Here is a 25,697-nt window from a genome sequence, read left to right as displayed (position 1 = left end):
CCAATCAGTCGTTTGATAAGTAATTAATTATTCAAAGTGCTGCAGAGCATCCTAATCATTAAACTCTAACCATCTAATTGATATTTGCTCCTGCATCTGTGCAATAAATTGTATTCCCCTAAGAGAGCTGGATCATTTTTGGTTTTTTGGTCACCACTCAAGTTTCCTAACAAGCACAAAGAATCATCTAGTAGACACAACAACAATTCATATTTTTTAAACACTGGACATTTATTTAGGTTCCTTTTTTTCCTGAACTCATACATTAGAGGATAGATTCTAATTTGTAACATCAGAATATAATAAGCAAATATATAATACAGTAAATTGCATTTATACACATAAATACAAAATTTGAGGTAGGGCCTCAAGAATAATGATTTATTAAATGAATAATGTATAGTATATCATCATAGGTGCTATATAAGATAGATAGATATATAAGATATGCATCCTTTGAAACATAATGTATTTTTTCCCATTAGCTTATACATGGAGAAAATATAATGTCCTGATTAGGGTACATATCTTTATCCATAGGCAGCAGTACCCCTATAGAATGCCTGTAGTATTTATGACATTACGCAAGTAATTAAGAATTAACCTATTCCATGATAGGTCCACAATAAAGTGCCTAAAAGACACAAAATACACTATATACTCTAGGTGATGGACAACAATATATTCTAGTCAAACACTAATTTTATTCCTAACAATGAAATACACCTATAAGGCAAATGGTTACCTGAAGATGTATTTAAAACATGGCGGGCAAAATCATACTATTGCAAGCAATAAGGTCCAGCCCAGCTTTCACATTTTAAATTCAGTCCATCGAAAGCACACACTCGCTCTCTTTCTTTGGTTATTAGCTGCCTGGTGGTGACACAAAGGCAGAAACCATAAATACCTTAAATGCATTTTTCTCCCCTTCTTCTTAAACCTACAGTGGAATGCTAAGTTCCAGGCAGTTCAATAGGCACAGTTTATTATGTGCCAAAGTTTCGCTACAGGCTAGGAAAACAGAGTCTCATAAACACATTGTGGCTAGTGGCAGCATTTAAGGACTTCTGACTGAAACACTTACTGGGAGGAGCCCAGCAAACACCACCACTGTACATCCTGGGACTTGAGAGGTGGTGAGATCTCATTCAAGTCACTTTTAAAAGGGACAGAGGTAGTACAGCAGGAACAACATCTGCTAAATTAACCTCTCCCTGTAGCAAAGGAACACCTGCCAAGCCTGCAACTGAAAGCATTGACATTCCATTCTCATCTTTCTTCATTTGAGACAGAAAACCTGCTAAAAGGTGCAGTTTAATAGGAAAGAAAAAACAGCATCTGCATGAAATAAGCAATAATTCTAGTATGAGGCCACTATAAGCCCATAAACCACATAATTGTGCATGTATAGAAAAAGGTGTGAGGGAGGGGAGGGGAGGCTCATTAATGCTAAATGACATTTTATGGCAAAAAGAAACCATAATAAAGAGGAAATGGTTTTTCCCCCCAGTGCAGACTAGGCATCCAATCAATGGAGCAGAACCTGATAGAAACAATAACTTGGCTCAAATGAAACATTGGCCTAAATATATTCCAAGCCGTGTTTTTTTTTTCTAATTAAAGTTCATTTTGTTAAACCCTCCTCTTAGAAACAAAGTGCTGCTATGTCGAACACACAGGTACTCTTTACAGATGACCCTAAGGAATTTTAAGGTGGAATATTTCAGCTTTAAGCATCATTTTAATGTACAATAGTGCATTTGACTTATTCAAAAGTTTGCTTCATTTGTTAGACAAAATGTGCCACAAAGACAATCTACGAATAGGTTTTTAGTATTTTCCTTTGCAAGGTCATCAGTTATATAAATAGATATGTCACTTTTCTGTAAATATGGCTTTCTTTCTTTTTTACTCTTTTACATTTTTTAAAATTACAGTTACTAAAATACTTTAATGTTCAGGAAGTGCTCATAAAATAAGTGCAATAACTACTAGACACTCCACACAGGTATGGCATGTGCTTGATTATCATATAACCAAGTTTTGTTTTGTAGATTAAAAGTGAAATACTGCGCTTGATACATTTAAAAAGGGAACAAATGCTTTTGCTCTAATTGAAACGACTAGATCAGTGAAGACTGATTTTCTTTTTAAAAAATTTATAGATTCTGTACCCTAGGCACTAGGCAGAAACTAAAATTAGACTGCTCGTGCTCAGCGCCCTCAACTGAAGCTTTCCTTTCAAGAGGATTTTTGCCATCAGATTCAATGGAAAATTACTACCATTTGTAAAATAGGGTGAATTCAAAAATAGTCATTTCCCACAAACCAGTACAAAGCAAGCAAGTAATATTTGTATCCTTCGGCATATATGTGCTCCAGATTACACACACTGCAGTTCTCCAGACCAGCTGAGTATTTCAGAATAGCTGTATGAATTTCTACAGCATTAAGTGCCAATTTATATGACTTCTCAGAGTCATAGTGGCCTTCAAAATCATCTGAAATGTTTGTACATATTGGCTAGCTGCTTGTGGCCTAGAAGCTTTTACAGCCAGCAAGATTCTCTCTCGCACACACCTGCAGATACATATTTTTATAGTGATTGCCAAATGCTGGATCCTGTGTATGTGGTTCTGGTTGTGCACAGCTCACAAAAGCTTTTCAAGTGGCGAGTGATTCAGCCCTAACTCTACCAGCCATGTTTTGAGATCACCAGTTTATTTCAGTTCAGCCAAACCTATCTTAGCAAAAGGACATGTAAAAGGGCTTGGTAAGGCTACAAACCTCCAGGTGCTTGTTCTTGAACAAATGTGCAAGAGGGCTGCAGCAGGTTTTCTTTTGAAAATGAACTTTTAAAGAAATGTGGAATATTAAGAAACAGTTCAGTTGAAGTTATTAATTGAACCTGGAAAAATGTAATCATGTGATTAGCTTTTTCAATGTAATCAATGGAATGAAAAAAAAAAGGTTAACTTTGGCAGGGCTGTGCCCTATTCATTCTAAATTGTAGGAAACCGTGGTTATTTTCCACATCGACTACTGTGGTTCAGTTTATGAACCCAAAGTATTAGGCAAGAAGGATTACCTACTTTTTCCACGAAAGGAGTTATACTTGGGCAACGCAATAGAAAATATATTATTAAGATGCAAAGCTGCCTTATACTGAGTCAGATCATTGGTCCATCTAGATTTCTGTTCCTGGCTCTAACTTGCCTGCTCTGGTAGTGGCTGTCCAAGAGGCTCCCCTGTCTGTCAAGGATGCAGCAAGGGACTTCCTGTATTCAAAGCATGTGAAATAACCCATCCCAAAAGGCTTGGACATATAGGGCATGTTTCCCACTTGCAGGAGAAAATGGGAAGAACTTGTATATTTGGGCTTCTACATCTAAATTACATATCCTATCAGTTTTTTGACTACTATCGCAGTTGTACATATGTTTAATAAAATGTAAAGTAGTACATACTTTACTCCAGAAACCTTCAGTTTCCCTCTACAGAAGGCTAACAGAAGGTTTTCAGCTGATGTTTTTATTTGATCATTATTTTACTTTGTATGTTGCCTTGAATGCTATTTTAGAAGAGTTCATGATTAGCAAGGTTTTAAAATACTAATAAAATGTTGCAGAAATAAAATCTGTGCACCAACATTCAGTATATGGATTTGGACTGGCTTACAAAAACAAAGTTAACAGGAAGGTAAACATAACACCATATAAAATTATCCTGATATAAACTGGTTTCTTCAAGACAGTACTGGTTGATTTTGTTTCATTTTACCTACCATTCTGTTTCAAACTATTTTGTTTGTAAAAGGCTAATTTCTAACTCATGTTTATGAAATTTATTTTTGCCAAGAGCAACACGTGGGTCTCCAAAACACAGCTCAGACAAGAAATGAATGCCAGAATGTAGCAGTTGCCCACTGAATCATCTGGCAAATGGTTCCACCAGCACTGAAATAAGCCAGGTAAACTTGTGGAAGGTTCACAGTCAGCTTTTCAAGACAGAAGGGAACCAATGAAGACCTCTCTAAGGGCACACACAATATCTTGAAACATCACCCTTTGGAATTAAAGAGACTTCACACATGCCCTATTATTTCATAGGAGCATTTGAAGAGGTTTTCAGCAGATTGTGCTTATCTAACTAATAAAGGGATGGGGCAGGCAGAATATTTAAAAATCTATTTTCCATTCCAATTGATGGCAATTTGTGCTTCGTGTTGGCTGCCCAAGGACTCATAGTCGTCTTTCAGCAGCAAAGAACTGGCAACACTATTTGCCCCATGGAAGAGAAAGTTCAGCAAAATGATTCTGGGCAACAATCCAGCCACCATTAAGCACACTGTTATAACTGGTTATTTCTGTGGAAACCATTTAAGCATGATTTTAAACTGTTCCATTGAAATCAATGGGAAGTACTTAACTGTGGCTGGATCATGCCCAAAGTTTTGTTTATATATGCATGCTACAATCTGAAACATTTTTAACTTTTGAGTAAGGCCCATTGAACTCCGTGAGGCTTGCTTCTGAGTAGACACACATAGGATTGCACTTAAATATTTTAAAACACACGTTAAGGTTTATGTCATTTTAGTTTCCATTTTAAAAACTTCCCCACCCACCCGAGAGGATGAAAACGGCACATCTACAAAACACAGCTTTTAACTCAAGATTTACCTGAGACCCTGTAATGTGAAGACAGGCAAAAGGAAAGATATGATATAAACAGTCCCCTGAAAGAAAGTACAATTAGATTGGCTACTACAAACACCAAGAGGGGGAAAGAAACAGGCAAAACTACTCTAAAACTCACCATCTCTACACTGGTTGCTAAGATATTTTATAGGGACATATAACAGCACTAGTACACACTACAGGAACACCAATCACTTTTAAAAACCTCATATATGCATGTATAGGATACAAGAGGATACTAAAGGTTACAGCTTTGCCAATTATTTAAGACATATTTTTCTCCCTCATGTATAGTGCATATACAATACAAACAAGGGTTATTTATATGGCATTTGTTGAATGTATTCTTACAAGCTCTATTTTCAATCTAGTTGTTAGGTTTAAAACTACTTTAAGATTAATACTTGTACATCACTGCACATGTTGCAGCGTAATGCTATGGGGTGTACTGTGTGCAGTAACACACTTATGGGTGGCATGTCCAAGAAACACAATTCTTGCTCTTTCTCGTTTTAGACTGTCCCTATACCACTGCAACTTGTGGTGGTTAATGGCATATGAGTTTGGAATAACTGTGGTTTGGGAGGAGGGGTATAAAAGCAAAGTATGTACATCTCAAGGTGGTTGTTTTGAGGAAGAATTTGTCTTTGAAAAGTTATGTGTTGTATATAGTAATAATTATTTTACAATTATTAATAGCAACAATTTTATAGACTAAATTCAGGGTTCAGGTACTTCACTCACCCTGCTGGTTGAAAGAGAAGAATACATCGAAAGGCTGTATAAAGAACTTTGTAAGAAAATAGCAGGGGCAAAAGACACAGATGATCTACAGAGCTAAACGCTAACAACTGTTTTCTATGTAGAAGCTACGATATACATACTATTGTAAGAATATAAAATTAGGCACAAATTATATGATGGCTTCTTGAGAAGGAGAGAGTGTGAACGGAAGAGTGGAAAGCAAGGAAAACATGTTTGAGACAAACCTAAAATGAGGACTTGCGTTTTCTTCCCTCTCTTCAGTTTGCCAAAATGATTAAGATATTTCAAAATACTGAGAACTGAGGCATTTTGATGAAACAGAAATAAAAACCTAGTAGAGTATTAATTGAAATGCATGAAATTAAGACAGGGGTGCCCATCTGCCTCAGCCTGGCACTCTCTTGCATCAGATTTCAAAACAGAGATACAGCTTTGTCTCCCACAGTATTCAACATCATGCTCTTATTTTATTTTTACACACACACACACACACACACACACACACACACACCTTTAAAAGAGCCTGAAAGGCTCATTAATCTCTCTCCACACCAATGCCAAGTATCATATTATATTAGTGCACTATATTGAAAGGCTGTCTCCTTGTATGCGTTACAAAGCAGCTCTGCTAGTGCCAATGTAACTAGCAGCCACTGAATGGAAGACATGTTGGCAGAATCAGTGGGCCGTATTCAGCTCCTATGGTGTAAATGCTAGAAGATTCAATTCAAACTCAGGGGAGTCTTTCCACTTTCGTATCTGGCATCACCGAGGTAGGAATCTAGTCCCATATGTTGCATACTAACTCTCAGCTGCATCCTGCAATTTTAAATTGTTTCATACAACCAATTCCAGCTTGTGTGGGAAGCAGAATAACTGCAGGATGAGGGGAAAAGAGGGCCATAATTTAGAGAGCACATGTTTTTGTGTATGATATTCCAGGTACAAACCTCAGAATGCTCATGAAAAGAGATCTCAGGTTGAGAAAGACTTTGGCCCGACTGGGTCTAAGATAGCAAGTTTCAGGGCTGCCCGCATGTTAGGTTTGGTAAGGAACAGGATCAATAGGCCACTAGGCCTGACTCTTGTCCTAGCTATATATCCAGTTATGGCCACACATTCCATTAAGATATTAGGGTGGTTGTAGGCTGGGGCAAATAGATATGAAAAGGATTTGCCAAAATGGCAGCCCAACCACTTAGTTGTAGTATTCCAATAATTTTACATATTAAGACACTTGGTCCAGAGATGGTTCCCAGGCCTAATTTAATGTCCTTTAAAATCAATAACCACAGAGCAGGAAAACAAATTGTTGTGACTCTGCCACACTCAGGCACACCTAGTAAATTTGCCCCGCCATTTTAGCCCCTATATTTACCGGGTTTTTGCAGGTCATGAAAGTAGGCTATGGGTACTTCTGTACTAGATGGTTGTTTTGGTAACACATTCACTTTTTTGTGAAAACCAACAGTAAGATGGTAACCATGGATGTATCTGCCTAGCACAACATATAGTTGCCAACCCACTTGTCTGTCAGCAAAACTAAACCACAGGCAGTGCTCATGGTGTTCCCACATGGTGCCAGCAACCTGTATCCCACTCATATGACTGCAACGGAACAAAAACTATTTGTGTGAAAGAGTAGGATTGGCCCAGCGCTCACAGAAGCAATTTCCCAAAGCAACTGACTGATTGTCACTGTTTCACAATGAATGCATTTCTTCCTGGGCACCACTGTGTGTAAAAACCCAACCCAGTACTTAAAGTGGTCTATCTAGTTCTTTACTACAAGCATGCAACGGTATATCTTACTTTCTAAGCAACCACTTTCAGGCACTGTGAGGAGGAAAAGGGACAATGAGAAGGAAAGAAAGAAAGAAAGAAAGAAAGAAAGAAAGAAAGAAAGAAGGAATGGGCTGTACAACATAGCCACAAGTGGGGGAATTACTAGCATTGGGTCTCCAGTTCAAAATCTTTCGGTGGCAGTTTAAGTCCAAGGGAAGACGTTCCCAGTGGGTCCATCATATTCTGGTATCGTTCACCACGGTGTTTAGCCAAAAATGGTCCCCAATCTGGCTGTGGAGAGCAGACCAACTTGAGCCTCTAGAATTTGCAGGAGGGAGGAGAATTAAAAAAGTTACAGAAAGCAGATCAGGTGAAATTAATGATATGTTAATTACACTGCACAGTATTATCACAATACCCTGCCATTCAGTGTTTGTTTTCCACAAGGCTAGTAGAAAAAAGCATTCAGGTTTTAATTATCCAGCCTTCTGCATCTTCTCTCTCTCCTGTGTTCCCAAAATCAGGCACATGAAAACAACTCACAATCACAGACACCCTTCACCAAATTCACACAGCAAATGACATGTGCTCAACTATGTAGCCCAATCATCTAAGCAGTAGGTTGCTGCATGAAAATAATTGGATTTTTGTTTAGCAAATTTCCCCAAAGTATACAGATGACCAAAAAGTAATACAGTGCCAAGACTATGCAAATATTTTAATTATCAGATCACAAATTATTTTAGTACTATGTGTGGAGGGGAAACAATGAGTTAATTCTGCAAAGATGCAGACAATTAAAAACTGAAGTCATTGTTAAAGATAAATAATTTGACTGGTGAATTTTATATAGAAAAAAGCAAAGAAAAACATATTTATGATGGTTTAAAAGGGAACAATTATATGTTTATTGCCTATTAAAGGGAATCAAGCCTCCATATCAGTTATTTTAATTTCTGCTTAATTACCAGCTTGCAACCTTTGCCTCCCAAATTGACTGTAATGAACTGGGTAACTCCAGCTACTGTGCTGAAAATGAAATAACTGCTTCAGTGAAATAATTTCCTTTCAGACAAGATGCAATGTTTTGGCACTACTTTGGGTAATATCATTTAAAAGAAGGGATGGCAGCTTTTTTTGAATATGCAAGCTCTTAAGGTTAGAATTTGATGAACAAAGTTCCTGACTTGAGCAAGAAGGGGTGGCAGCCTGAAAAATGCAATAGGTTTTAGTATAGGTTTAAACTCACTTTACAGGTAGTTCAGAAGAATCAAAACAAAACAATAAACTCTTGTTTTTATTGCTTTGCTGTGTCACTACTTGATAACTCAGAAGCTATGTTTGCTATACAGTATGCTTATTTTGAAAGAAAAAAAATGATAATCCCCAGAAACTGGGCCTAGTGCAATTATTACTTGCAATTTTATGTATTATTGAACACATAGTACTTTCAAGTATTCAAAGCAGTTTACATACACCATTTCAACAACAGTTCAGACTGTGAAGTGTCTTGCCTCATCCACTAGGCCTAAAATCTTTCAACTTGACTCCATTATGTCAATAGAACAGGCCCTTAAATATTGTTGTGAGTTGGGCAGTTAGGCTATATGCCAAACTCTTTCTAATTCCTGGGTCCAGCAAAGATTCAATTGTTGGACTAGCCAGGACAGCTGCTTGGTGAGCTAATGCCCCTCTAATTATGGGCTGTTAGGGTAAAAAAGGAAGCGGCTTTGTGCCAGAGGACAAACAGCTGGGCCCCTACCTCACCTGGCTGTAAGAAAAAAGGACATGGAGCAGAGTTGAAGTGGGTGTTCATGTGTGTTAGGGGGCTAGAAGCAGGCAGAAACTGGAGAGACAGAGACATGCTTGGTTTCTATTTGAATGCAAGGCTGTGGCTATGGGAGAAGCAAGGCCTTCTGGGGTGTTAATGTTGTGACCCTCTCCATTGTAGGCTCAGGTTGTCTATATGTGTAAATAAACTGAATCCCATAAAGACATCATAATCTCCGCTGTCCCTCATTCCATGGAAACCAAACCCTTGGGTAAGGGCCTGGAACCCCAGGAATCTCACACTGCTTGAAAATTTGTGTGCAACAATATATTCTAAGTCAATGTGTACCATCCCCACTCCATCAGTGCTGAATCATTATTATGTTAATGGGATGTGATTCTTTTCCTTTTCTAAGCATTGTTTTTGAAACTGGTTTAAATATGTGAGATGCCAAACTTATCCTATGCCCTTAAAAATGGAAGAGAAGGTGTAAGACTTACCTCAATAAATCTGCCAGGAGCTATGTGCATTTTTATCACAAACATAACAGGAATCCAGATAACAGAACAAGCTAGCATCAACCATCCGAGTACCATAGACCAGCCTGGGTAGTGGTAGCTGCCATAAGTCATGGGTTCCCACTGGTAGAAGCTGAAGCAAAGGATGAACTGGTAAACAAACACACAAAAAACAATCAGCAAACACACTTGGATACAAACTGTACGAAATGTATGAGTACATTATACATACACATACAATTTGATTCATTTGAAACAGTATGAGTGCACATAAATAGGCCATATCATTATACTACAATAAATATACTTCTATAATCAGATCAGAGCCTCTGTTGTACCAGTGTAAACCTAGCATAATTCCACAGACATCAATGGAATCACGTTATATTTACATGTGGGAATGAGACCAAAACTTTGTACCTACAGTAAAAAACTTTATTATGCAATCTATTGGCAGTGTAACTGAATGTAATTGTATTATTATTTCATTGCGCTTACTGTATATAGAGCAATGCATCTGCTTCTGCTGGTGCATAATTCAGTAACATCTATGAACTGCCTACATTTACCATAATTTAACACAGAAGGTTTATAACACTGTTGCCATTAATGCATATATAAAAAATGACAACTCGTGAGATGTAGATTCATTTAAAAGCAACCTTAACTATTCCTATACAGCAAATGTTAGTTACATCTAATATTAGTCTGAACAAAGACAAAGACAAGAAATACGCAGGTTGGCTTTCTCCCGGTCTTATGTACAGCACTATATGCATGTTTATCAGTGTGAAAAACATCCTCTGTTATGAACAGAACACTACACATGTTACTGTTGCATACTGTATCTTTCTTCCCTTATGTAGGACAGTGACATAATAATAATAATAATAATAATAATAATAATAATAATAATAATAATAATAATTTATTTGTACCCCGCCCATCTGGCTGGGTTTCCCCAGCCACTCTGGGCGGCTTCCATAGAAACCAAAAATACACTAAAATATCACACATTAAAAATTTCCCTTAAGATGTCTTCTGAATTTCACGTAGGGTGATTCTGAGCAGAAAAGGGGTAGATTTTGGCTGTAAGAGAAAGAGTTGGGCAGTGCCTTCTCCAACATTTCCTCAGCTTAAAGACACAGCCTCTCTTTGCTGCTTTGTTGTTGTTTTTTAAAGGTGGGGGGTGGGGAGATACATGCAACTTCATGTCAACAAAAATGAACGAGGCACATTAGGGGATCTGGGATCTTTCCCCACTGTTGGACAAGGGAGGAAAAGGCTATTTTGTTTCCTTTGTAATTCCCTCTACCCCCATATTATTATTTCTTTTTCTGATGTTGTTATTCACCTAAACTGATGCTATTAGTGCTGAGGACTGCAGGTGGTGAGCAGGCCAGGAGGTAAGGACAAGAAGGTAGGCAGTGGAGAAAGTAAGCTGCCTCTGCTGATAGCCTCATTCACTTGCACCCACAAGAGGCAATGGTGGCAGGGAGGAGGGGGAGGGGGGAGGGGAGGAGGTCAGTGCCTAGCGGACATGTGGCAGACAGCAACTGAGTCAAATGGCAGACACCTCACAGGGCTAGATAGAGGGGGGAGCCCTTTGATAAAGCAAATCCAACCTGCTTGTAGTTTTCAGTTTGCTGCCAGTCTGGCTGCAATGCAACCTATCTCTGCCATCAGAACAGGACTCTGCACCTACTCAGGAATAGAAGAGGTTGGAGCAAGAAGCATTCATCAGCCAGTTACAAAGAAGCAACTAGGACACCAACCACTCCTGGTATAATTCATAGCCATAGCTGTCAACTTTTCCCTTTTTTAAGGAAAATTCCCTTATTCTGAATAGGATTACTCGCAAGAAAAGGGGAACGTTGACAGCTATGTTCATATCTCTCTCTCTCTCTCTCTCTCTCTCTCTGTGTGTGTGTGTGTGTGTGTGTGTGTGTGTGTGTTTCCTACATCACACATAAATCCTGGATCATATGATGCACACACACAACTTGAACTGTGATATGGCTAACTTTGTGGAGAAATCTGTTCTTTGTGTAGGCCATTTGCTTCTTTCCAGAGAATGTAACCCAGTTGAAATATGGATTGTTATCTGAAAATCTGTGTGGCTGGTATTGCTTAGTGGAAGCATATAAGAGCTGAGCCCCTTATATGAGCAGAACATTTTAAAAGGATCTGCACCTTTTTTTTTAATCAGATTTCTGAGCCACGCATCAAAAGAGTTCAGGCTGGTGTACTAAAGCATGAATGAAATTCAGCTATACAACATACAATTTAAAGCAAACAAATAAGCATAACAAAATACAAGAAGGCAAAACAAACAAACATAGCTACAAACCAAATAGAACTCAATTGCAAAAACCACACATAATATAACATGCCTGGGCAAGTGGGAAGGTCTTTTCCTAATGAAGTTTCATCCCTGAACTCTTAGGCTCCACCCTGTGGACCATAGCAAGGTACCAGAATTTTGTCTTTTTTCAGTAAGAGGTCAATGCAACATCAGATTTGGACCTTACACAGTCACATCTGATAGGACTAAAAGCAGGTTGACAGACCATGCTTCAAACAGCTGCACTTCTTTTCTGAAAGTGTGATAGCAACTTTGCTTATTGGAGACGTGTTACAGAGATATGGTACAGCTGAGAATAACATATTACAGTTGATGAGATTAGTAATGGGAACCATGAATGGTTTGATTCAGAATAAGCCAGTTTCCTAGGTTCCTAATCTTGAACCACAGTTCACCTGAATCACCTTGCTTAGGGAAGATACAATGCCATGACCAGCTAGTTTACTCTTTTGCTTTATTCCCTCACAGGCCAATAACATGCCTGGACTTAGAGATGGGAAGAACCCCTGGCAGATGTAGATTTCTGCAGCTGGAATCTGCCAAAATTTCCAGAATTCATCTGGTGATAATCACAGTGACCTTCACCACATCACACTGAAGTACTGAACAATGGCATCCCTTGACCTTGCTGAGTTTTGCTGGGTAGTTTTCAACCCCATCTGCCTACCAATACATCATATATAATCTAAAATGACTGGGCAAGTGATGTGTGGTAACACAGGGTAGCCTAAAACTGAAATATATACCGTAGTTTTGTGGGGTATTATTCTACTCCAAGCCAGTCTTGGAGTGGTAAAATCTCTCAAAACAAAACTATGTGTGTTGTGTCATAAAAAGGGCACTTACCTCTTCTCTCCTGGATTGGTTTATGTTTGACCCCACCCCCATTAGCTAGGACAAAAGAGCATCCCAATGATAAGGAGGAGAAGGAAATAGATTTTGTGGAATTTTTTTGTCCGAAAGTTTTTCATTTATAGAATACAATCTGTAAATAGCAAGCGGATGAACTCTGGGAGCATTGCTTGCTGCTGTCCAGGTGGCAATAAATTTGGAGAACAATATTGATGCAATTCTGCAATCGACAATGACACCAATTTTTTAAAGTAAGTATTTAGTTTTAGTTAGTTAAAAAAAACAAAAAAAGGCAAGATTTCCATGTTGTGATCTTGCAGTCCTGTGTCTGGAGTCTGGGTAATCAGGTCAACATGTCATCTATGTTTAGTGGGAATAGTAATGTCTTTTTGTACCTCTAAATCATCTCTGCTTTTGCAAAAGGAAGTGAATAAAACTATGCAACAATTCTATACAGTTTTTAACCATTTCTGGGTTGGGGTGTTCCTTTATGTTAGCTATTTAAATATAGCATCTGAACACACACAATGCCTACCTTTCTGTCTGTTAATATGCACTAATATATCCTGGATTTTAGTGGGATTTTTCAAAGATAGCATCTTATTACTTTAACTGGTCTTAAATTAACCAACTCATTTACATCCATCACACTTTTTCTTTCTCATAAACATAATAATCACCTATTGACAGAGACATGCCATTCCCAATTCATAAGAGAAAGCAAAGAGATGATGAGGTGGGGGGGGGGGAGGAAGAGGTGAGAGACAAAATTCACAACAGTTGTATGCATGTGTGAATATCCTTGCCCATGGTGTCTCTGATTTGTACCACTAACTTTAATCTACAGTAGAAATGCTTAAATGTACTGATTTTTTAAACTATTGGATTAATTGTTGTAGTTAGGCTTTCAGTCTGGGAAGAAACAGACTGCTTTAGGTTCTAACACTTGGACATAAAGGGTTTAAAATGTTCTACCTTCAATAAGCTGTTCAGATGTGGAGAATTGTGATGAAGGATTCTTTTATCTCAGTGCAAATAACAGGTGCTAAGAGAATATAATAGTATAGGGTCATGTTCAGAAGGAAGTGTAGGGTGTTCCTTCCTCAGGGATTCAGATTACAGGCAATGTGAACAAATGGCTCGTCCCTTCTATCTTTAGAATTCTGAAATTGGTCATTAATCTGTTCTAAAATACAAAGGTATCCCCATAATACTTCAAAGAATAAACTGCAATAAAATAGGAGAGACGTCAGGAAGCATATGTGATTATGGGTGCTTATATAATAAATGTCTTTGTTCAATTCCCCCACCCCAATGATAATGTGAGTGCCACACTGTTTAGCAGTTTGCAGATTGACCTTGACGACTATAGAAATATTAATGGATTTCCCCTCCCTTTTTTCTGTTAGCACCTCACAGCACACACACACACACACAGAGAGAGAGAGAGAGAGAGAGAGAGAGAGAGAGAGAGAGAGAGAGAGAGGTATCTAGCACTGGAAAATTGAAGCTCCTGATACAGAGTGGCACCTAGTGGCACTAGGAATCATTTGCTGCTAAATTGCACAAACATTTTTTTTTAAAAAAAGTATCTTGTGCTTTGCATTGGAATACATTAGCTGTGCACAGAAAGCAAAGCCATGTTTACTTAGAAAGGTTTGTCACAATGACTCAATTTCAGTAAGTGAACTTGATTAAGAGAGCAGCCATTGTTCTAGAGAGAAATGAACACTTGGCAACACATTACTCCACCCAACCTCAAAAACGAGCTCACTTCTTAGAAAGATGGCATCTCTGTTCAACAGAGCATTTAAGCATATGGCTTACTCAAATGCACTCCTCCTATCAACTGCCATGAGGCTCATTTCCGTCTGTGAGCGTCTTGGCAAACCTGGAGCTTGAGATTTTAGCCCTTTCCAAACTGACAAATACAATTAGGTTCAGAGTTTCACATTGGTTAGACTGCATTTGTTCATTCCTCCCAGTGCCACACAGCTGTTTTTCCTGTGCTAATACTGTGGGAAATACTCAGGGTTCCCCCTATATTATGTGAGCAGGTGATGGTATAAGGGGCTTATTCATGGTGAGAGTCTGTACACTGGAAACAGCTAGGGCTGGCATGGTATGGTAGAGCTGTCCTAACACCAGCAAAGCTGCAGCTTTCCTTGATGGGGTGCCGCACGGCAGGACAGGGTGATGCCAAGTCAAGGGTGCATGGATGAACCATCAGAGCCAATCTGGTGCTCCTGCCAGGGCATCAACACAGCCTTGACCTGGCTCTACCTTGCACCACCCAGTTTTGGGATGACAGCTCTGACCCAGCAAACTGGCTGCTACTGACTGGAGCCACCTGGGCGAGGTCAACTGCCTGGGCCTCTTTGCTTCCTCACCCAGATGATTCTGATATACATATACTTGCCATTTCAGCTCACTACAAAGCAGCTGTCATACTGCCTAACTTATTAAGTTAAAGTAAGTCATTAACTACAGGCAGGACTGCAGCTACTGCAATATGAAGCATCTGTCATTTAACCTATGATGAAACTGAAGCTTACAACAGAAAAACAACAACCCTATATTTATATATATACTTTGCATCCTTGTTTGGTTCATACTTGCACACAGTATAATTTCATTAATGCATGAGTGAGAACATCAAGCACAACAACTGAAATTTATTTCAAAACAGGAGCTATGCAAGAGCAAGTTACTTCATTTCAGTGCATTTCAATAGGGCTTGTTTTGAAGAATTTATTGGTGCCTCATCATCCCCATCTAGACAAGTTGTTTACACACACACACACACACACACACACACACACACTCTGTATGGAATAACAGAAAACAAGGATCACAAATAAAGGGAAAGCAGCCATCTAATGAATAAAGATTATTCTGTGATACTAGAAGCTTGGATAAGTTACACTGCAGTATTTGGCAGAACAATCCTTAGGGAGGAGCAGAATGATGGATCCATCAGCTCCAAAGCCCTCTAGCTTGCACTCGCCAGAGTGGAAGATTGTGGTGGTGTTTCCTGTAACTCCAAGCTTGTGTAGCAGAGAGGCCCCAAACATGGGGATCCATGGGTTTTGGATCCAGTGTGTTCAAAGCTACAACACGCTGCTCCACTACACCCAGTGTCAGGGCTTTCCCATTGGCTACAGCTGGAAGTAGTTTTCCATCTGACTAAATAAAACAAGGATATCTCCCCCACCCTGCTATGGTGGAGCTCCCCCCTCCCCAATAAAAACCCACCTGGTGGCACGTCTCCACCTATGCAGGCTGGAAGAGAGCTAAATACATGCAGTCCTAACCCATCAACATTGGTGAATGTGGGTATGATTGTTCTCTAAATACACTGTAGAAATCTCTTTTTGTTTCATTTGAAAGTAGCAGGTTTAACTAACAGATGTTGCGGCTATTATTGCATGATTAGCAGTGAGGAAGAAGAAAAAGTGTCAGAAAGAAACAGATGTTTCAAGATAGACTTCCCTTCTCAATCGAAACCCCCTTTTTCTGATGCTTACTGTTAAAATAGTCGGGGTCACAAAAGCCCAACAGACTCTCCAGAATTTGCTTGGCTGGAATCCAATCATCATCTCAATGTCTTCACAAAATCTTTGCAAGCCTGTAAAACAAACAAATGTAAATCCAAAATGCAAAAGAGACTAGGCTGCAGCTTACAAAATAGCTATTGTGATCTCCCTTGTGTCTAATTATGGGAACAGACACTCTGACTTGTCAGCCCAACTCTTCAAGAGGCATTCTAACCATATGGTATAATGTGGGTTATTATATGGATAGCCATCCTAATAAATTATTTACACTCACAAAATTGGTACTGTAATAAATATTAAATATACTTCTGGCTTTTCCTCCCATATTTTGAAACACAAAAGATAAAGCCTATGCCATTTTACTTGCTACAGTTCTGCAGGATCATATATTTATTTTTCTCATTTTCTCCCTAAAGAAAATGTGGTGTTCCTTGTTGTGGCAATGAAGATTCATGAAAACTTAATTGAAATGAATAGAAGTTACACACAACAGCAATGTTTGTGGAATTGCTCCCTTGAAAGCAAACTTTTAAAAAACGCAATCATTCCTCCTCCCAGTCCCTGAAAACACATAGCTCTATTAGTCAGGCTGGTAATGATTCGACTGTAACTGGTGAAATCAGAATAATTGTTGTTTCCAGGTTTTGTTTGTTCTTGGTTGTTAACATCCCCTCTACAGACAAATAGGTGGGGTAGAAGTTGAGAGAAAGGCATCTAAAACAAAGTTCAGGATGTGCAAAATAATATTTAATGTATTTATTTAACACAATGCAAATCCTATCAAAGTTCCTGCTCTGGATGGGGTTACAGTGACCCTGAAGGAGCAAGTTCGTAGCTTGGAGGTACTCCTGGATCCTTTGCTGTCGCTTGAGGCTCAGATCGCCCAGTGTCCCGAAGTGCCTTCCATCAGCTTCGGCTGGTGGCTGAGCTATGCCCCTATCTGGACAGGGATAGCCTAACCACTGTCGTCTATGCTCTGGTAACCTCAAGGTTAGATTACTGCAATGTGTTATACGTAGGGCTGCCTTTGAAGACGGTTCAGAAACTTCAGCCGGTGCAGAATTCAGCGGCCAGGTTGCTCACTGGAGCAAGACAGTTTGAGCAAATTACACCGATCCTGGTCCGACTGCACTGGCTACCGATTAGTTTTCAGGCCTAATTCAAAGTGCTGGCTTTGACCTATAAAGCCATAAACGGCTCAGGACCACAATACCTCAAGGATCACCTCTTCCCATATGAACCTACCCGCACCCTGAGATCATCTTCTGAGGCCCTTCTTCGTGAGCCTCTGCCTCAGGAGGGCAGGAGGGTGGCAACATGAGAACGGGCCTTCTCTGCAGTGGCTCTGTGGAATGTTCTTCCCAGGGAAGTTCGCCTGGTGCCTTCATTATACACCTTTAGGCGCCAGGCAAAAACGTTCATTTTTAACCAGGCCATTGCCTGACTTGATCTACATCCTATACCCTTTTTAAAATGCTGGCTCTTGGGGGGGGTATTATTGAGTTGTTGTTGTTGTTTTGATTTTATGTATTTGATATTTTATGTGAACCTCCCTGAGACCCTTGGGTATAGGGCGGTATAGAAATTAAAAAATGAATGAATGAATGAATGAATATTGTTGCATGTCCCCCCGATCTCCAAACAGTGTGAGATTCCTTTTGGGATGAGGCAGAGTGGTGTCTTCAAAGGAGCCAACTCCTAGGGGCCGAGGTCACATCAGTCCCCCCATAAAATGTTTGAGCCCCCCCCAAAAAAATTGGTACACATTGCCATTCAAATAATGTGCATGCGTCACATCTTGTGATCAATTATGCAGGGCAGGGTTTACCTGCCCCACCCCCCAAAAAAATTCATTCAAATTGGCAACCCGGGTGGCTTTATGATATATGGTTTACAAATTTATACACACTGAGCCTATGGTGGAGGTGTTCACAGTATTAACACCCCCAAGAGGGTCTTTTTTCTCCCATAGTTGCAGCCTTGAATTCAAACAGAAAACAAATATTCCTCCACTTCTCTCTCTCTCTCTCTCTCTCTCTCTCTCTCTCTCTGGATTGCTGCTTTTTTTTCTTACCCACATCCCTGCAAATTCTGGCCTTGCCTTTCTAATTATCCACAAGTTGGGGGATTTATCATCTCACACAGAGCCCCTTTGCTTTGTTGCCCATAATGGCACATCACCTAGGCGAACACCTCATCAGGAAGTTAGCCTGGCTTATATTTTAACACTTGCTTGATCCAGGGGTTAGATGGAATTTGAGGCATAGTCTACTTCCTCCCTCCCCCCCCAAAAAAAACCCTTGTAACACTATATTGGATATAACATATTGACTTCACTATTAAAAAGTGGGTGTCAAGGACTGTATTTAGTTGAATATTAACTAAAATGCCAACAAAAATTACTAGATAAAACACCAACAACAAATTCATCCAGAAAAATATTCCCCAGTATCAATAGAACTGTTTCCCTTGACGCCAGTAATAAAGTCAGGACTGTAATTCTCACATTATTTCAGTCCATTGCCTCTTTTGTTTGCTATGCCTTCACAAGATTGCCACATTATCTAGTTTGTTGCACCAGTTCTATGCACACAGCAGGTGCCTTCTGTCTTAATAAAAAGGGACTAATATTGATTTGGTGCAGCTTTCTTTTGAAACGTGCAGTACAGAAGCGCAGCACCATTTTGCACTAGATAACAATTGGACAGCGTGATTCCCCGCCCCCCTGACTTTTCATAGCTATTCTTCACACTGCTATTTCTTACTACTGCCTGGTAACAGATTTGTCTCATAAAACCCCCCATAAAACATTGAAAAACTGCCACTGTCATGAAATATTCACTAGTTAAGGAACCCCCACTATCCCACTTTGAAACAAAATGAAATGTGTAATTTCTCTGTTTTGGTGTCTAGGTCCCCTCCAAGTAAAAACAGAACACAAGGCTTTAGGTAGTCACACTGAATATAGTGGGATTTACTTCTGCATAACACAAAACTAGCAGGTTGCAATCCAAGAACTCAGTAGGGCTTTCTTTTGATTAGAAATGTATAGGATTGTACCATTCTATCCAGGCATTCTGTTCCTTCATATGATAGGAGGGGGGCAGGGATGAACATGCTAGCTTCACACACACACACACACACACACACACACACACACCATCCTCATCACCTTCCATTTATTGGAGAGATAACCTTTGAAGCAAGAAGCATTTTCCATCCTGTAGGAACCCCAGGGTTTTTTTTGCGGGGGGGTATAAATTCTGGGCAGAACAGACTCCCTGCTGCAGATATATGCTCTGAATTCAAGGAGGGTGGTGAGGACAGCAGTAAGGGGCTGAGCTAGCATATTTCTCTTGTCTCCCCCTTTCCATTCTAATCACAAGGAATAGAATGTCCAAAGAGAGATAGAATCACTTGTGAAACACCTTTAAGACATTGCCACAAAGGACATATAAAATGGATGAGAATATGTCATTTCCAATTTCTAGTGGGAGATCAAAATTCCACCTTGGGAACAAGACATTGTGGCCAATTCCATTTCCAACACTGGATTTTTTAGGGCCATATCTAAATATCTAAACGTGTCATTCCATATCTTTGCTTCCTAGAACGCTTTGTTTTCCTTCTCAGCATGGGAAAGAGTACAAGTCCACAAAAAAGTGAAGGCCAAAAGTAGGAGGTGAAGAAATCAGTCTCCTTCCATCCATGGAGTTGGAAGGATGACAATGATTGGCGTTTTTGTAGGAGCAATTATTTGACTGGCTTACAAACAGCACTACACAATATGAGTGTTTGTTAATTGCAGATAAACAATAGACATAGGAACAGGGAGTATTTATGAGGAATGACTTGGTGAGGAATGACTTTTGGTATACAGGATCCATCTTGTCTTTACTGAACTGCCTTGGCATGCAATGGTTCATAATTTAAACTAAATAAAAGTACAAAATACAGATATAAGAGCAGAAATGAGCAACAGCGCAATTTTACTTCTCTCTCCTGAGGCTATTCTTGCAGAAAGAAACTAACTGAGCATTCATTGTGTCCTTAAGGAAGAATAAAAATAAAGATAGTTTTGATTATTCTGGCAAGGGTGCAGAGAGAAGTGGATGAAAGCAATTTAGTTTTAAAATGATTCTTTTTTTCCACTGGCTTATAGTTCTTTGTGCATTGCCTTGCATTTCACAATAAAGTAAATGAGGATTATGCATGCGATTTATGACATGCAGTGTGAAGCCCTAATAGCGCCTTACTAATCATTCACTCTTAATCTGAGAAAATGGCAAATTAATGTTTTTTGTGTATGCATGTGGAATGCTTGCCAGTTTGTGGTAGGATTACAATACAGAACTAATGAAACAATCCTTAGAAAAGGTTTCCCCCCCTCTTTTCTAATTTAAAAACTGGAGAGCTCAGTGAATAGAACATGTAACTAGAACTAAATACCCTGCTTATTGTTGTTGTTTTAAAAATAGTAAATACACAGAGAAATATGTTTCTCAAGTGGTAAACTGGTGATTGAGTTAAGAGACATAACACATCAAGCTGAAAGCGTATTTGGAGAGAAAAAGAGAAATGGTACTGCAAGTTTAGGTAGCACCTCTGAAGGCTACAATCCTAACTGCATTTTCCTGGGAGTGAACCTCACTGAATCCAGTAGAAGCTACTCCTGAGTAGACATGGCTCAGAATGCACTGTTAAGGATGCCTATACCAGTTGCTCTAAGAATGCCTTTTAACCTGGAATGTATCACTTTAAGAAGTTGTTTATGCACTATTAAAAAGAGAAGAGAAGCGAGCTGGTGAAAAACTGATTTTCAACTAAGCAATATGGGAGATTTAAAACAACAACAAAACATCCTTTGTGACCTGCACAAGAACACTTAGCCAACCCCCCCCCCCCCCCAGTAAATTCAGAAGAAATGTATTAGTACCATACTACATTTTGGTGTTTTTGTTTTGATTTATATTCCACCTTGCTTCAGTTGTGGAATCCAAGGTGGCATAATTGTGGTTTCCAGGAGGTCTCCTGTCAAGGCACAGACCAGGCTCAGGCCTGCTTAGCTTCAGCAAGGTTGTAGTCTTATGTGCCTTTAAGACCATACCCTGGATAAGTTAACATGCTAAGTTACATTTTTACCGTAAGTTAAATGTATGATTTGATGTTGTATGGTTCTTGTATAGTCGCCAGTAGGGAGTGGGTGTGTCTGGTCAGAACTGGGACCACAATGACCCTTTCTCCCATGTCAAAATTCTAATAAAAATCACCTCTCTCTCTCTCTACCCCAAAGCTACTATTTGACTTGGTCCAAAACACTGATCACCTATGGCTGCTTTTTAAAGTTTAGAACAATAACAACAACTATGCAATGCCAACTATGCAATGCCAATTAAGGTGATTGAATAATCAAGGTAATAATTAAATAGCTGCAAAGCCCCTGTGAAATAAAAATGACTTCAAGAAATGTCTGAAAGTCAAAAGTGAGGCTGCCTGTCAAATTTCTGCTGGAAGAGAGTGGGACTGGTGACACTAAATGCCTGGGCTTCTGTAACACAGGGGACAACTAACAGCTCTCCTATGGATGACCAGGGGAATACATTTATTCAAGTCTAAATTGATGTCATGGCTTTACTATTTTAAAGTTTATACTTTGAAGTACAGATATGCCACAAAACTGAGGCAGCTTGTTTCAAGCAGGACACCAGTTATATAGGGGCTGTGTGTGTGTGTCTGAGCTCGCGCAAGACACAGCTTTTGTACCACTAAAAACCTGGGCATGCACAAGGGTAGAATTAGCATCCAGATATATCAACTTCCATAGGCAGCATGGAACTGAGAAGCTCTAGTTCAGGTAAATAGCTGAAAAGGCCTATTTGTATGGAAGAAGAAAGCAGGATAGGGCATACACCCTACCCATCTTAATTTACTGCTACTGCGATCAGTCTGAGCATCACCTATTATTATGACGGACTGTCACACTGGCAGGAGCCAGGTGATAGATTTCACTGAGAACTGACAGACATTTGAAATAATGATTGCTGCTGTTCACGGGGTGTAAACACATCCCAGTTTCACCTCCAGTTAAGAAGGTGGTGCAGGTTTCTGTACAGTTTCAAAAGCCTTTCTGATGGTTAAATGTGGCTGAGTTGTAAAGGCAAGCAACATAAACATGAAGTATAAATTTATTTACAAAGAAAAGGGCTACTTGGGGATCTCAACAGAAGAGAAATAAACAAGGAACAGACTTCTGTTTCAAATATATTTACAGTCCAAGGTTGCCAGGTATTTTATCACTACTCACAACTTTTAGAGCTATTATTATTTCCTAAACTTGTATCACTGACAATAAAGCAGTAGGCCTGCCAGCTTTCCTTCAAAAATATACATTTCAGGCCCTTTTGGATACTTAGAAAAGGTAACTGCCATAGATCCTAAAGGCTTGGGAATAAATACTAAATAGAAATCCAAATACATTTGCTTAGTTCATGCTCAGTCTCAAAGTTTACAGTATGGGCTTAAATGGATATGAGAAAAATATGAAGGCATGGATTTTCTTTCTGTAAATATTAAGTGTTTCACAGTAACAACAGTCAATGTGGGGAGAGTAAGAGTAAGCAACAAATGTAAGGATTGACATTTCACTCGCGCCACTCAGTGGTCAAGACATGAATAGCACAGAAGTGTTTCTTAGCAGTTTCATATTACAGATACAGAATAGGAATTGTAAGCATTTTTAAGATGTTTTAGAAAGGCTTTCTTCCCCCTACAGACATGCTTTTTTATCTGCTTAGAGGCATGTAAACACATTACACTAAGAGAGCAACACTTGCTTAAATCATCACTTTTTAAAGGGTGGAAGAACACCTGGTTGTTTTACAAAGCAACAAGTGTACACTTTTACACACACAAACACTTGTACATATGTCAAGACAGCTTGTACCTGTGTTAAGTGTAACTTGTGGGCAGACCTCACAATACAATATTGTTCTATAAGCTTCCTTGTGAGACAAAATTGGAGGAGCCAAACAACACGTGCTGTTGCATCATATCCTATGTATGAGTCTCCCAGAATTATCAGTGGAAAAGAGGCTGCTGAACTAAATAAACTTTGAGTCCGATGCTCTAGAATAAAGATGGGGAACCTAAGGCCCTCCAGGTGTTGCTAGGCGACAACTCCCACCATCCCTAATCATGGACCATGCTGGCTGGGGCTGGTGGGAGTTGGAACCCATCATCATCTGGAAGGACACAGGTTTCCCATCCCTGCTCTAGGTTTCTTATGTTCCCAGACATTAAAGGGCAGCAAAAGTATTTAGTTTATTACAATATTTTTACCACCATGGGGATACACTATCTGTCTCTATTGCCTCAGGCCCCAAAATGTCTTGGACTGTTATTCAAAAGCCTATGATGTAAATAACCTGAAGTGCTGTGAATTTAGTCCAAAGTTGTCAGGGGATGGAGAATTCAGATACGCTCGTTACTAATAATTAGTCATCTTAAGATTGCAAGGTATTAGGGTTAATGCAGCTATGGCAGTGGCACTTGGAAAAGGCCAGGGCTGGCTAGCACAGAAGGCATTGCAAGTCAAAGGCTGGCAGGTGACTTGCAGACAGCAGGTCACCCAAGGGCATCAGCACAGAGAGGAATATGTTTAAAGATGGTTTGTCCTTCAAATTCAAATTTAGACAAATCCTTATATATGGCAAACTATGGCAACAGCTCGGTAAAACTAAAATTAGGCTAGGTTTTCCTAATATAGGTACAATTATGATAGGAATCATATGTGAAGACCAGTGACTGAAGTGCTACAAGAAGTGTCTTATTCTACCTCACAGACATATACATACATGCACATGCACAACCCTGAATGCACTTGCAAAGCTATCGGCTGATCCATTGAGGTGGAGGAGGAAGGGCAGCGAGGAAGATAATCTACACTCGCACGAACCGTTGAATGCCACTTTGTGCATGTTTTCCCATCATAGTTATTAATCTCATGCTGGAAAGCATAACATCAGCACAGAACATACTGAGAGCTAGAAAAGAACAGAACTGTCTGAGCCTATCACTAGGAGACCAAATGTTGTAGAGTAATAATTTGTAAGCACTTTACCAGTTAAATGTGCCAAGTTGTAATAATGTGTATGTGAGGGAAAGTAAGGGGTTTGACATACAGTCAAGATTCAGAGGCAGTTCTGGTTCAAGGCATTTTGCAGCCTAAGTGAGGGCCAAATGGCCTAGGATCAATACAAGTGCTGCTGCACCATTCAGACACCAATGCTGCTTTCATCAATTTCCCCTCCACCCAGCCATACCAGCCTCAAGCAGACTTCTCTTCTAGGAAAAAAAAATCTGTGCTTTTCTAGAAAAAAGGTACCAGTACTGCATACCCTTGAGTACCCCCAGAAAAAGCTGTTATCCTGCAGGAATTCCTGTCAACACAAGGAGTGTCAATATATTTCAGGGATTTTGTATTATGGTACCATCACTGTGCTGGGTTGAGTTGCATAGACAAAACTAGAGAGATTCCTACCCTCAAGGCACTGTCAATGGAGAACAGTGATGTTGCTGATGGATATGAAGCGTGATTAAGTGGGAAAGGGATTCGAAGGACACATCGAGTATGTCATGACGAGAAGATATGGAAGCAGACTTATCAGATGGATTGGGTATACAGGACTGGACAGAGGGACAGTTCTGGAGCAGAGAGGTATAATTAGGTGTCATTGTTATACTGGTGGTTGTAAAATCCATGACATTTGCTGTGATGACTCAAGACAGTGTACAGGGGGCACAGTGAAGACCAAGAGCAAACCCCTGAAGTAGCCAGACAGAGTGGGATGAAGCAGATGAGCACCCCACAAGTGGCATTATTGAATAAGCAAACTGACAGGAAGAGAACAGAACTGTGAATACGGAAAGGAAGGGTGATAGCTCAGTGGTAGAGCACATGTTGTTGCATGCAAAAAGTCCATAGTCAGTCCCTGGCATCTAGGAAAAACCCTCTCACGCAAGGCTCAGGAGAACCACTGTAGACAATGCTGAGCTATTTACTTCTACGTTCTTAAGGTATAAAAGTAGTCAAGGTGAAGGTCAGCTGTATAGAAGGTAGCAGAAAGATCAAGTGGGACAAGGTTAGAATATAGACTTTTGAATCTGATAGCAAGAAACCACTTGTAATGTTGGCTGGACAGTTTAAGTGGAGGACAATGAGAGAGATGAAGAGTGGGGTTTGGAAAAAGAAAGTGAAGACAGAAAGAGTGAAGAGCCAGAGTGAGACAAAGGGAAGAAGCAAGATTGGTCAGTTTTTTCCAGGGTAAGGATGGGTCAATATTTTTTAGAGAAAGGAAGGATGAACTACTAACTCTCAGATTA

The 25,697-nt window shown here is 39.6% G+C and overlaps 1 protein-coding gene across 1 annotated transcript in view; it reads right to left on the bottom strand.

Annotated features, from left to right (window-relative positions):
• Positions 1-212: 212 nt before the first annotated feature.
• SLC6A5 (solute carrier family 6 member 5) overlaps positions 213-25,697 on the bottom strand; it is an 86,513-nt gene continuing 61,028 nt past the window's right edge. Inside the window, exons 14-16 of the mRNA XM_083750206.1 lie at positions 16,287-16,387; positions 9,525-9,692; positions 213-7,571 (exon numbers count right to left, since the gene is read on the bottom strand). Of these exons, the coding sequence (XP_083606332.1) occupies positions 7,416-7,571; positions 9,525-9,692; positions 16,287-16,387 (425 nt within the window). The 3' untranslated portion in view covers positions 213-7,415. The remainder of the gene's footprint in view (positions 7,572-9,524; positions 9,693-16,286; positions 16,388-25,697) is intronic.

The sequence above is a fragment of the Podarcis gaigeae genome (assembly GCF_964106915.1).
Source record: "Podarcis gaigeae genome assembly, chromosome: 1".
In the NCBI taxonomy this organism is placed as follows: domain Eukaryota; kingdom Metazoa; phylum Chordata; class Lepidosauria; order Squamata; family Lacertidae; genus Podarcis; species Podarcis gaigeae.
This window is presented reverse-complemented; position numbering and strand designations above follow the sequence as displayed.